This window comes from Gallus gallus, chromosome 9 (assembly GCF_016699485.2).
Source record: "Gallus gallus isolate bGalGal1 chromosome 9, bGalGal1.mat.broiler.GRCg7b, whole genome shotgun sequence".
NCBI lineage: Eukaryota > Metazoa > Chordata > Aves > Galliformes > Phasianidae > Gallus > Gallus gallus.
Window position 1 is genome coordinate 5,746,660 of NC_052540.1, and position 14,000 is coordinate 5,760,659.

At 41.7% G+C, this 14,000-nt stretch overlaps 1 protein-coding gene across 3 annotated transcripts in view; it reads left to right on the forward strand.

The window, feature by feature from the left end:
* Positions 1-1,056: 1,056 nt before the first annotated feature.
* CLSTN2 (calsyntenin 2) overlaps positions 1,057-14,000 on the forward strand; it is a 304,706-nt gene continuing 291,762 nt past the window's right edge. For 2 of the 3 annotated variants that reach the window (XM_015277049.4, XM_046898580.1), the window contains exon 1: positions 1,057-1,412. In XM_015277049.4, the coding sequence (XP_015132535.2) occupies positions 1,319-1,412 (94 nt within the window). In that variant the 5' untranslated portion in view covers positions 1,057-1,318. The remainder of the gene's footprint in view (positions 1,413-14,000) is intronic. The other variant, XM_040705896.2, reaches the window with a different exon arrangement.

Sequence of the window (14,000 nt, forward strand, 5' to 3'; positions counted from 1 at the left end):
AACAAACATTTTTTTTTTACAGTTTGTGCTTTGGGGATGGAGAGGTTGCCTCTTAACTAATAGACGTTGTCTTATAAAGGCCAAACTCCTCATGAAAAAAAATCATCCTCTGTAAAAAGGTGAGAAATGGAGTGCTGACAAAAAGTGTTCCCTGAGCAGTTGTCTGGTGTGCCAAATTATCTTATTGCTTCTTTTTCCTGGCTTTCCTTTGTCCTGTTCTGTTCCGCCTTGCAATAGGGAGTACAAGAAAGCAGCTTCCGTAGCTCTAATTAGATGAGCAAGCAGAAAGGGTGTTAAAAGTTTATCCCAACTAATGTAACTTGGAAAGTATTTGTCTGGGTGAAGTGGAGCAGAAAATGCGTGCTCCTTCCTTCTCCAGCTGATAAATACAGCCTGTTGGACTGGGGAAGGGGCTTTGGGCCTTGTGGCCGTGCCTCATCCCACTTGAGTTGAGTTGTTGGGTGGGAGGAGGAAATCATACTTCATACTACACAAAGGGATTTGAGCCATACACAGAAAGAAATGGAAAGGATTAAAGGAAAGACCCACACCCATCCAATCTTGTGCAATAGCTGTGATGCCACCTAGACAGCTGTGGCACGGCCATATGTTGGACAGATCCTCGCTCTTTGGCACCCGGCGTTCAGTAAGGCTCCCACCGCGGGCAGAGCAGCCTGGGCCCGCTGCCATCCGTGAGGCGCACAAGCAGGCAGCTCCGCGATGAGCAGCCGTGTATCAGCTGTGCCTCCTGCCACGCTCGCTTCCCAGAGCAGTGATGCACAACGCACGGGCTGGGGCACCAACAAAGCAACAGCTGAGCAGGGAGCGGCCTGCGCGGGGAGCCGGCGCCCCTGCAGGAGTTCCTCGTGCCTCGCGTATAGCCGACCCCTTACAGCCGGGGCAGCCCGCGCAGCTCCACGCGCACCCGGGCTTTCCCGCTGCCTCCCATCCTCACCCCTGGGGGAGCGCGCGCAGGTGCGCGAGCCCTCTTCGTCCGCGCGCAGGTGCGCGAGCCCCCCCCAAGCCCGCGCGCGGCCCCGCCCCGCTCTCCTCAGGGCCGGGCGCGGTGGCGGCGCCGTCCCTCGGCGCCCGAGCTCGGGGCCCCCCGCCCCGCTCATGAATATTGATGTCTCCCCTCCCCGTGACGTCGCCGCGGTCCCGGGGCGGGAGCCGGAGCCGCCCCGGTGTTGGCCGCGAGGGCGAATGAGGGAGCGGCGGCAGGCTCCTTCCCGCCTCCCTGCCCGCCGCCTCGCGCCGCAGCCAGCCGGAGCCGCGCAGGGCGCCGCGTCGCGCGTGGAGGGCCGGCGCCGCGGCGGGGATGCGGCGGCGCTGCGGGGGGCCGGCGGCGCTGCTGCTGCTGTTGCTGCTGGGGCCGCTGCTCGGGCCGCCGGGCTGTCTGCTCGCCGCCAAAGGCAGGTACCGGGCCGGGCGGGGCGGGTGTCGCTGGGGACGCGTCGGGGACGGCCTGGCTCCGGCTCCCTGCCCGCAACTTTTCCGACCGGAGGTGTGGGGCGATGCGGGGAGCGGGGCGGAGCGCGGCGGCTCGCACCTGGGCTGTGCTCCCGGGTCCGCTGCCGCCCCGCGCTGCTCCGCGGCGGAACTTGGTCGCTCCGCCCGGCTCGCTGCACGCCCTTACGAACTCCTCCGCTTTGTTTTTGCTGTACGTGGGCGTTCACCTTTTTTCTCTTCGCGTGTGAGGGGAAAACTTCAGTTAGCGCTGTCTTTTGTTGGGTTGGTTTGTTTACCGCGAATGATCGCGCGTTGACCAACTTCGGGAGGACAGTGATTCTTTGTTGCCTTAACTTTCTCCAAGTTAGGAATAGCAGAGAGTAAGCCAAGGAAGCGGGTCGGTACTTGCGGTGCTACAGCCGCGTGTCCCGGGGGAGCGGGGCGCTCCGGGGCAACCGCAGCGTCGCTGGCGGCGAACAAATAACGCGGGGCGGCTCTGTGCGGGGACACCGCGCTCCCCTTTGTTTCCTTCGGTATTTTAAAGTGACGTTCTCTCTTACGTGGATCTTCTCTTTGGCCAAGCGTGCCGGTTCCCGGCTCTCGGAGATGCCCCCCGAAGCTGCAGGTAGCTCCGCGCGGCAGCCGCAGCCGGGCCGGCTCTGTCGGGCTGTGCTTTGTGTTTCACCGCTGGAGGGCTGCAAAGAGCGCTTTCCGATAACGGTAACTTAAAAATATTAAGTGCTTAAAAATCGTCATTTTAAGGGTGTTTATATCGGCGTGAGTATCTCTGGCTTTCCCTAATTATTTTACATCGGTTTTATTTATATTTCATTTCTGAAGTCAGGTATTCCCCGAGGCTGCGATACAGGATCAATGAATGAGTTAACAGATTTGGCACCATATGCGGTTGATGCCTGATGCACTTGACTCCGTGGACTCTTTCCCTCCACCCTCAATTAGCAGCGTATAGGAAAAGGGCGTTATTTAAATATTATGTGGCACCGCTTTCTGCCTGCTTTGAGTTATCTTTTCCTATAGGAAGAAAATCTTAATTCCAGGGGCGTTCTGGGTGGCAGTACGCACAACTGAGAAACTTAACGCTGTAGGCACAAAGTTGACGCTTGGCGTGGAGGTGCTCTCTGCCGGGAGGTGCGGAGGGACGCAGTGAGTGCTCCGGTGCCTTCAGCACCGCGCTGCCGGGACAGCGCCGCACATCTCCGGGCGCGGGCTCGCTGCGCCGCGCTGCGCTCTGCTGCTCCTCCTCTTAAAAACAAACCCGAAGCCGACAACTGTCCCTGGTGCCCCGCTGCCCCTCCTCTGCTATTTTTGAGGCTGGGAAGAAAGATCACTGGAACAGCACCGGTTCTCATCGTTCACTCTGGCTCAGTGAAAAATAACAATGTCTTTCATAAAAATAAATCCCACCTGCATTTTTTTTCTTTTTTTCTTTTTATTCCTTATGAAACCGAGGAGAAACATGGCTCTGTGACACCTTCTGTGGAAAATGAAATGTAAGAGGTAATGTCAGAATGGTTCGTAAGTAGTCAGTTAGAGATCTCACCTATGTATATAACACATGCAGTTTGCTATCGGCTTTCTAGCAGCTTGTTGACTATAGGATTTGCACCCTAAGTTCAGTAAAATCACTGCTTTGGACATGAAAAAATATTTAAAATATTTTCAGGCCCTTTTCTTCAGTAACACGAAGAGGCACACTTTCTGGATTACTGCAATTATATTAATGCTGTTTGGAAATCATGTGGGCAGACTCTTATGTGATCTGTAGTTATGTAAAACAGAACATTTTTGAAAGGCCAGACTTAGCTATTTTTTCAGCATGTTCAGGATTTGTATGTACTTCTCCTTGTGGACAGGCAGGACTACCTGCTGCATTTTCCTTCCCCTTTCTGTCGCTCCACAAATCTGTGCATAAAACTGATCTGTAAAATTAGTTATCTCTTTGTAGTATTTACCTGCCAAACAGCTCAGCAAAGTTCTGAAAAGGTTGCTGTATCCAAATTTCTTGTGAGATCCAATTAGTCAGCATTTCAAGTTTGACTTTATTTGAACACTGTAATTAACATAAACATCACTTTAATCTTAATTTTTAAGTACGTTTGTAAGTATCTAAATGATCTGAATAACTAAGAATATTTGATACCAATTAAATTAATTACATGAGCAAAACTTGAAGCCTTAGTCATTCAGGACATTTCCAAATCAATGGAACATTCAGTCCCACTTGGCAAGTCTATTATGTGAATACAGCTGATATGACTATCAGCAATAAAAGACAAACTAACCTGGGGAGACAGAGACAGCATATTCTGCTTAAAAGAAAGCTTGAAGCCTGTAGAGGAAAAAATTAAAGAGAAAATCTTCAAAAATGTGCTAGATGGATTCTAATGTCTGAATTTTTTCAGCTTAATTCTGTGGTTGCTTATAAATCCTTTTCCCACAGTAAATAATAACAAAAAACTTTACCATATCAATTTAAAAGAAAGAGACAGAAAAATAAGAAATTTTTGTCCTTTTTGAAAATACTTAGATAGTAATGTTTGGCATGCTGTAGGTCAAAAGATGGGAGATGAAGAAATAGAGCTCTCTGTAGCTCACCAAGAAACCCTGACAAAGACATGTTGATGGTTTCACGTTTCCATTCTCATATCAATACACTGAGATGGAAATACTTTATTCATATTTTTTAAGTGTTTTGATGGAAAAGGAATTCATGAAAGCAGACTTTTGTCTCCTAGGATAAAAGATTTGTCTGATTTTGAAGCTTAGGTGTCAAGATAATGAAATGATTCAGAGGTCTCGCAAGAAAAAAAAACAGAGTATTTGATAACTGTTTAAGCATTGAGGTACTTCATCATAGATGACTGACAACCATATTTAAGTTGTTACCAAGCTAGAGAATGTTTGCCAGCCATAATCATATTGTTACCAACCTTAATTGTATTGTTTGGATTGCTTCCAAAGATAGGAAACTAGAAGCTTTGCAGCTTTCTAAGCATGTTTCAATTGTAAGCAAACCATGTGTACGTTAAAGAACATCTTATGAAGCATGTTCTTTATAACTGACCACTAAATGGCTTCACAGTTGCAGGTTTGTCATTTTCTTTCTAGTAGTGACAGCCCTCAGAGTTCAGAGGCAGCATGTGTACCTGCACAAACACTGTAGTGGCCAAGTTGCGCGTTTGGAAGTGGCCTCGATTTTCTTTTTTTCTTTTAAGGATTTGAAGAGGCACATGAAAGCTGATTAGAGGTTGTCAGAGGCATTGTTGCCTTGTTTAATGTTTAACTGGGAAAATGTATTGATGATCAGTACTTCTCTGCATCTATTAGGCGTTAAAAAGTGGAGTGCAAATTACTAGATTTATATAACTATAGCTTTTTCTTTTTTGTTATAAAACATGTTACTCTTAAGGCTCTTGGGGGAAAACAAAGATTCATAAAGGTGTTAATATCTGATAAAAATGTTATTCCAGAATTTCTCCTAAGCTTTTTGTGTATCAGATTTTCTGAGTCACGTCAATGGGATGTTTTAAGAAAGTAACTTCATAGGTCTCAATCCAGCTTCAAACCCATTTCCGGTCTAGCTTTCATATGTATTTCTTTGGCTTTCTCTTGATCCTCATGTTGACTCAGTTGCCTAAAAGTGTTTCTTTAGTTTCCCAGAAGGTTGCATTAGAAGGCTCTGGGTAGCTTGCCTGGCTCCTATAGAGTGTCTGAGTGGTGTAGCTAACACTTCATTTACTAGAGCTTCCCTACTGTGAAATAAGTGATGGGAAAATGAAAGATAAAATGCATTGTTTCTATAGCAAGCTAATTGCTAATGTCAAGTAGTTCTGTTGTCCATAGCTAGTTTGTTTTTTTAGCAAGTAAGGCACTACTTGCTAAATCAAGCACTAACGTTCAAATTATGTTTAATGCTACTAAATATTGCTTTAGTGTAACTTTAAGATGATTTTTATAACCTAATAGCAGGGACATGTGGCCTGGCTCAAATTCATAGTTTGTTTATAGAGACCACAAATCAAGTGTACCTGTTCTCAGAGACTTTTCTTCTCCAGTATGCTTTCTGTAAAGAGCAGTCTGAAAATGCAAGCTGCTGAGTTTTCAGGTAGGGGAGTGTACAAAGTGAGCTTTGGATTTTTTAGTGATTGCACTTAAATGATGATTTCTCTGTCTCTCAGATGTCTTATTCTTTTTGCATTAGCCAACAAAAATTAACAGAAAAAAAATCTTCAAGCACCACTGGAAGGTGCAATTGGTTTTAACACGATTGTGTAGAGAATGGTAAGAGTTGGAAGGTGAGTTCCTTATTGAATATTTGGAGAAATACTTGATTCTGAGTTTTGTGCTTTGAGTAGAATATGGACCAGCTGGAGGATATTCATACAGGAGGGTTCTCAAGTCTAGAAATAATTCCTTCAGCATGTCAGCTCACTTTGTTTAGTTGAATGAAAAAGAACGTGGGAACAGGCTCCAGGTATGTAAATTTGGTAGGACAGAAAGTAAAGGGTGTCAACAAAGATTCATGGTAGAGTTCTGGAAAAATGAGTAGGATGTCACAGAGCCTTTAAGTGGAGGAGAGTAAGAACTGTTTGGAACAATATTAACAAATAAAGTTGATCAAACCTGTTGGTGGGGAGGAAGATGGATGCTAAAGCCTCCTAGGATTTTCCATACCTTGTCACGCTTCAAACAAATTTCAGGCTACCCAGAAAACCATGCAATAAGTTCTGGTAGTGGAGATGGAGGCAATAAGGCCACTTAATAAACCATTTTACCACATGAGGTATTGCTTCTCCAGGCACCTTGTACCATTCCTTGGTATCCCTGCAGATGCTATCTGCAGACTAACAGCCTTTCTTGAGTGGCAGCTGCTGCAGCCATCCCTCATGGACATATTTACATTCTCATTTCATTTATGTATTTTTTTTAGATAAGCCACTCCTGTCTTCAAAAGGAGTAGTTTCTGTCAACTGTGTGAAGCTGTGTCTCTCTTGCTGTTCTCTAGAGTAGTCTACTGAATCACAGCTTACCAGTACGTGCTTCAATCAATCACATAGGCTGTCCATATTTTTGATGCCAGATAAGCAAGCAACTTGGCTAATCCCCAAACCCTTATTTATGAGAGAAGCTGCAGGATGCGGTGGATGCTAAACCTTCAGGTGCATTCAGCAAATGATTGTACAGCTTCATGAAAGAAAGAAAGAAACAAACAAACAAAAAACTAAGGTGTGTGTAAAAGAAAGGCACAACTGCTTGCTGAAAGCAATCTTATGCAACCTACTTGGGAAGGCATCCAGGAGCAGCACTGTATGTGTTTTTTCTCTTTCATATGTGCTTGCTGTTGCTGGGTCTGCTAGACTTCATAATCAGAGAACAGGCAAATCTTGTAGAGTTTAAAAAGTGTGAGTCAAAGTACTACGGTTAAAAAGAGAAGACACTTTGAAAAGAATTGGAGGTGGGAAGAGGAAGTCTAACATCAAACTTAAGAAAGCCATTTGTTATATCGAAAGAAGGTATTCTGTGACTGAAGTTTGTGGTTTGATGTCCTTAGACTTTAAGTATGTTGTGATTATTTTAAAAATAGGAAAGCTGTCATGATTCAGAAAGGGTGCTTTTAAAACGAAAATAGAATGAATTTTGCAAGAGACACTTGAGTTGTGATTCGAAGAGCTGTTGTTAAATCTGTCACTGTACGTAGAGGCAGGGTTACTTGTCTGTCACTTCACAGCACTGTATATAAAGCTCCTTCTACAGCAACGTGCACCTCCTTGTACTCCATATTACTGCAGAATTGCAAAGCAGAATCTGTGGTGTATGATTTACATAGTATTCAGAAAATAGGTGTGTATAAAGCATGTGTCTTCTCTGTTTATTTTAAATAGAGCTAATGTATACATACGTGTTCCCACACAATTGTTGGTGTGTAAGAAATTACACAAATCTGAGGGAAGAGTTTATAACTCATTTTGCGTTCCATATCTCTTGTAAGTGTGCTGCACAAGATAGGAGTGTGCCAAAATCCTTGAATAGGATGCTCAAATGCAGTTATTTCTTCAGTAAACCCTGCTGTTGAAGGTAAGAAGCATGGAGACCATTGTTTACATCTTGGTGAACTGTGTTCATGTAGTCTTGCTTTTTCTGAATGACCACGAACCTGCTGAGAATGAGAACTTGTGCTTTGTAGTTAAGCACGCTAGCAGCTATACCCAGTGGGAGGGGAGGTGCACATTTCCTGCGGGGCTTTGAGCTGACGACTATAGGCTGCCTGTGGTGATTGAATGTTTTGTTTTCTTCTAATGCATTTACTGAACAGACGAAATTAATGAGGGGAATTTAAGTATTTTGAAGATTTAATTATAGATTTCTGGAGTACGGAGTTCACTCTAAACAACTACTTTGTTGCTGTATGTATTCCAGTAAAAATGAATAGGATAGCTGCTTGCAGCTGTTGAGTAAAGGGAGTAAGTTATTAAGAGTAAGTTGTTAGAATATTAGTCACTATAAAATGTCATCAAACATACAACATAAATGCTCTCCTCAGGCAGTATAACAGCTGTAATTCTTGTTCACTGACTTTTTTTTTTGTTTTAAAGACATTTGGTGTTTAAAAACATTTTGTCCCCATTCCCAGCTCTTGAAATTCTTCTTATGGTGGGAGATGTGTGATTTCTAAAGGCTTTTAAGAAGTCACTGTGGTGTGTGCCAATCTTTCTGTTCTATTTGATGGAGAAATAGCCCTGCTTTTGTCATTTCGGTCTAAGTAAAGTCTGTGTGTGTGTGTGTGTGTGTGTATACACACATACATGTATTTCAGCTTGACGACAGTGGAACAGGAATGGCTCAGGACTTCTTGCTCTGTGCAGTACTGAGAGTCTTCAAGATCATTCAGCTGGAGTGCAGGTTGACCCATGTATCATTTAAGCACTGTTGGATTGTGAAAAAGGATTTTGTCAATTATTTTAGAGCATTTTTTGAATAGAATACAAAGAGATATTTGCTGAATTACAATTCATTTTAGAGTGACTTCTCTCTGTATTGTTTGTGAAGATGGCCATACATGAAATAGCATTTTCATGGCAGTTAAGAGTGTTGTTTAGATGGTTTGTCTTTGTATGTGAAATTTTGACTCTGGTTGAATCAATGCAAGATTTGCAGTGTATCAGTTTCATCTTTTGTGTGTTGTAGTGTAAATGTAAACAATTCTTTCAAAGTTGTTATTGTTCTTCCACTAATAGCTGCCTTTATCCTAAGGGAGGGGATTTTGGATTTAATCTTTCACCTTATGACTTCTTATGGTATATTCCCATTCATTGAATCAATAGAAAATTCTTGTGTGATTTTTTTTTTTTAATCAAAACGCTTTTCAACCAGCTTAAAACCATGAAGTGCTGACCAAGATGGCAAGTAAGATCTACATATGGTAGTTCTTAAGTACGTATACTGATGTTCAAAATACTTGTAATAAAGGCATCTATTTTTCTTATGTTTCCTCCTTCTTTCCATTCTGTCCCCAAGACTCTTTTCTGGTACTGGTTAAATACTATGACAAGAAGTGCTGCAGTGTCAGAAGATCTCAGTTGTACTTCTTTGTCAAATATGCTTTTGTTGCTGTTTCTAATCAGACTAATCACTTACAGTTGTGCACCTCAAACGTAGAGGGTGCTTGTCTGCTTTTCTAATAACAGTTAGCAAGAATGACTTTTTATATACTCTGTCAGTACTTTTCTATGTATATCCTATGAAAAATAAGATGAAGTGGGATGCCTTTATTTCATTTGAAGAAAACTGCCTCAAAATATCAATACTGGAACTATGGTGTTCTAACGTTTATTCCTTGATCGCTTGTTTACTGACAGACCTGGAGTGAGTAAATTAAGGGAAAGAGATTAGACTATTAAATTTGAAATTGTTTTCCTGCTTCTTGCTTTCTGACTGTAGTATATTCTTGGCTTGCTGAAATAGGCATTTGCTCTTAAATACCGTGTGTATATGTTTGTATATGTAATAATGGTCAAAAAACACCTGCATCAGCTTAAGAGAATTTAACAATTCATGACACTTTTGTTGACTGTTAAGATGCTCTGTTGTTCATTTATTTTATTTTTCACTTAAATCCCTGACTTCTGAAACAAAGACTGAGAAATGTTAGCTTTTATTCCACAAAAGATGATTAGCTCTACTTGTTACAGCTGAAGAAGTGAAAAGGTGATACAGGTATATCACAAAAGCTAACAAATTCCAGTGAACACTTTTTTTTAAAACTTTTTTAGTTGTTTTTTTTAACCTGTTTGTATGAGATACACTGAAAACGTGACTGTAGCTGGAAAACATCACTCTGCCTCGTCTTATGCTGGGTCGTAAGCATGCAGTACTTGGGCTGAATTTTGTGGTTAAAAGTGGAACTTCCAAAATACGAGTTGGTAGAACAAAGTGAAAGTAGCCTGTTAGGTCTCTCGCATGGTTTTCTTTGTGATGGATACTGGTTATTTCTGGAGTTACTCACAGAGGCTAGCAGCAGAGGTCAACATAGGAAAATGCATTAGCAATAATGTTTGAGGCAATTCTGATGTAACTGCTTGGCAGTCATATTGGATGAGCTTTTCCCCTGCTTTTCATTTTTGAGGGCTGCTTTAAATATTTCTCATCCGGAGTTGAACAGATGGCATTTGCCATTGTTGTCAGTCTTTAGAAGAAAAAGTGTGGTTTTAAGATCTTGGTTAACAGAACTTTAAATTCATGTTGAGAAATAAAACCTAGAGACATTTAAACCAGTGTGATTTATGTGAAGCTGTTTCAAAAAGGCTGCGTTATGATAGTGGTTCATAATTCATACGCTGTGGGTTTGGTGGCACATGTAGGAAAGGGCACTGGATACTGTGATTGGATACCATCTTTTTTTTTCTCCTTCTCTAAAACAACGTAAGCAGTACAGAGGTATACAGTGAAAAGAAACTACAGTTCTTTTGAGGTATTGGTGAAGCTAAATGCAAAATGAGAGGAATACCTCTGAGACCAATTTGAAGGATAACAGTTAAAGGTCTTTTTTTGTTCTTTTTCCTCTTCCCTCCTCGGCACCCAATCTTTACCTCTAGTCTTTGTAGTAGAGTTGGTGGACTACTTCCATTGGCTGCAAAAAATAACCAGGAAAAACAAGCCTATTTTTAGTGAGCTTATATTACCATTCAGCTGTCCATCTCTAAATTTGCAGTGACTGACAGTTCATAAGTATTGAAGCTACTTCTGAAGATTATAAATAAAATAAATTAATTAAAATGTCAATAAATGAGTATTTTTGGTGGAAGGAGCATGACCTCAAAAAGTGTCAACGTGACTTTCTAACAATAAAACTTTTTTTTTTTCTTTCCAAAATGAATCCCTTCCTTTAGAACTTGAACTCAGGTTAGAATATAATTACATATATATTTCAAGATGCTACATCTCAGTCTTAATAAGTAAATAATGGTCACTTAAAACTAATTTTTAAGTCATATTTATTTGTATATTTATTTATTCTCTGTATAGTCCCAGGGATTTAAAAATTCTGTTAAGTTCCAATACTTGAAGCCTCTTAATTCTATGGGTGAGTGTTCCACTGTTTTCACTACCCGGAGAAGTACAACTTTAGTATGAAGGGATCAAATTTCTGGCAGTGTAAGTCAGAAATGCGGTGTTAAGCCAGCTGAGGCTGTGGTACTGCATTAAGGGTATGAATGGATACAGATGTAAGTTTTCTTAAATTTATCAGAATCTTGTGAAAATATGCTGTGTCATTTCACTGTTCTGGCAAATGCTCAGTGCAGAATTATGCTCATCAGAGAGATCTGGAATGTTTTAGATGTATGTATATAGGATGTAAGCACTGCAATTCTAATGACATCGTCTTATGAAACCTGCTTCAAAAGGTATAAAACTTCACTTTATTCTGAGCAGTTGGATGTAAAATGGTGGCAGCATGTTTTATTAGGCAATAGGAACAGAACGTGGGGAGCTGCTGCTGTTGGTTGCACTTTGCTGGTTGCGGATTCTGCACTTAACACTCCATTACATCTCCTGGCTGGTTTTGTTTTCTTGTCAGGTAGTACCATGCCAGCTGCAGTAAGACACAGGCAATGAAATGTGCTTTGTATGATCAGTTTGTTTCATGTTACAAACACCTTTTTGTTTTCTTTGCCCTGAAAGAATGCTTTCCCTCAAACACAGGTATGCTGCAGTAGCAATCTCATTGTATGTTTCCTTTCTGGAAGAAAGCATCTCTTGGCTTGTGAAATGCCCCTGGCTGTAGGACCAAGCAGAAAAATGTGGTGTTTGCATGCCTGCAATCTGTGTTTGTGCCTGCAGAACGCTTCAGTAACTTGTGGGGGAGATAGGACACGTATAGTATGCACACAAGTACTTAGTGAGGGAAAACTGGGGTGACAAAGATAAACATCATCAAAATATCTGGGACAGAAGATTAAATTATGCAGTATGAAATGAGCTGATCGTGCAGCTGAACACTGCCTTTATTTCAGAAGTACTGTTTTTTGGAATGATCTTTGAAAAGTGGAACATTTACTTCGTTCCAGCATCAGAATTAAATTCTAGACAATGAAAACTTGGCTCTCCTGTTTCCTGGTGTCAGGGGGCATATATTTCTGAAGGTGTAGTAGAATTTACTGTGGGGTAGATCTTAAAATACAAGAATATATTCTTAAACTTTCCATTCAAACATGCAGTAAGAGCTAGGCTCCTCCTTAGCTTGTCCTAGCCTGCTTAGGAAATACTTGAACCTGGACAACGTAAATGCTTTCAGTACAGAATAAGGCTGCGAATGGAAAAACTCTTTCACAGTAGCTATTCCAGGTACATCTGATTTTGCACAGTAGAGAAAGTTTGATTAGACTGATAAATATTGCATGGGGAGAAAAGGTTGGCCCTGAGGTTAGCAGCCACTCGTGGATCAGGTTGTGAGGCTCCTGAGTCACGTGTGGCTCCGATGGCTTTGCCTTTCCAGCACTGCAAACTGTAACAGACAGAGAGGTGCTGGGACCAGGAGCTCAGTCTTTGGAGTCTTCAGAGTGCTGGGAAATGCTGGCATTCTGAAAGCTTTCAGATGTTTTGCCTTGACTGCGTTTAAGGAGTGGTGTCGAGGCCACAAATCCTTAAATGTAAGACAAGACTAAGAAGGTGAGTTATGGAAACTTACAGACTTGCGCCTCTTTTTTACGGTAAGCCAATAAGCAATATATTTTTGCAAGATTTTGCAAATCAGTGCTTTTATTGACAACCTGGGAGTAGCTCAGGGATAAACTGGAATATAGGAGCAAAATTAATGTTTTAATATCTTTGCTTACATGTCCTGTTCTAAAATGCCTTCTACAAACTGCTGACTGAAGCAGTATTGGAAAGGGTTTTTGTCATTTTTTGAGAATATCCTTGCAAAATGTTTATTGGATATCTTTTTACAGATCTTGTATGACCTAGTTCTCTTAGGTTGACTCTACATTAGAGATTTAGCTAGTATTCCATTACGCTGATTCAAAATATAATTATCCTAGAGTACACTTCTGACCTTTTAACTTTTGTGCTGCAGTGAGTATAATGCCTACGTTGAAGAAAAAAGGAAACTGAAGGCCAAATTTTTACCCAGGGGAACTGAATCATCTGGGCCCTGGAGAAAACTGTCTGTGACCCGTGTGAAGGGAGCTGTTTGCTATCTGCATTTGTGTGTGTAATGTACGGTTAACTTTCTTGGCTGTTGTTGTATGTGCAGGAAGAGAAATTAGATGATGGGAAGGGAAGGCAAGCAATTAAATGCATACTAGGAACGTTTAGTGGAACAGCGCTAGTGGGTTGCCACTTGTGCATTATTTTGTATAGTTATTGCATGGCACTGATAACTGCACAAAAAGTCCCTTACATAGAGTGCAGGGCTCCCAGAGCATGTAGGGCATCATTTGCTGTGCAGGAAATCCGAAAGGTGGTTTCAGCCCTTCTAGTATAAGGTAGTACATATGCTTTTCAAGGTACATATCTCAGAGCAGCAGTTGGGCCTACCTTGAGAGGACAATGAGTTATGAGGTTGATTTAGTAAACATAATGTACTGTGCAGGAAAAGTAGACAAAAATAGTGCTACTCTTTTTGAGACAGAGACTGTTGCAGAGTGGGAAAGTGTACAAGAAAGGCTTACATAATGCTTGTCCTAGTCAGTAATGTTTCCTACCATTCTGAAAAAGACCATTGCTACAGACAATATACCTAGACCTTACACTTTTGTCTTTTACTCAAGATACCCACAGCCTATTCAGGTTATCCATTTAATTGCCAGATGTTTTCAGTCGATGAGAGAATCCTTCTCTCTCTCTTTTTTTCAGAGCTGAGTGAAAATAAGGAAGCATATGGGTTGCTACTTGTAACTCATCTCGGTGAGCTTCTGATTGCATCTCAAGAAAAGTAATTAATATTGTGCAGCCGTTGGCAAGGACATTAAAATTAAGAATTAGATTTATGCAAAGAGCTTTTTGTTATTGTGTTACTAAGCCCAAAAAGG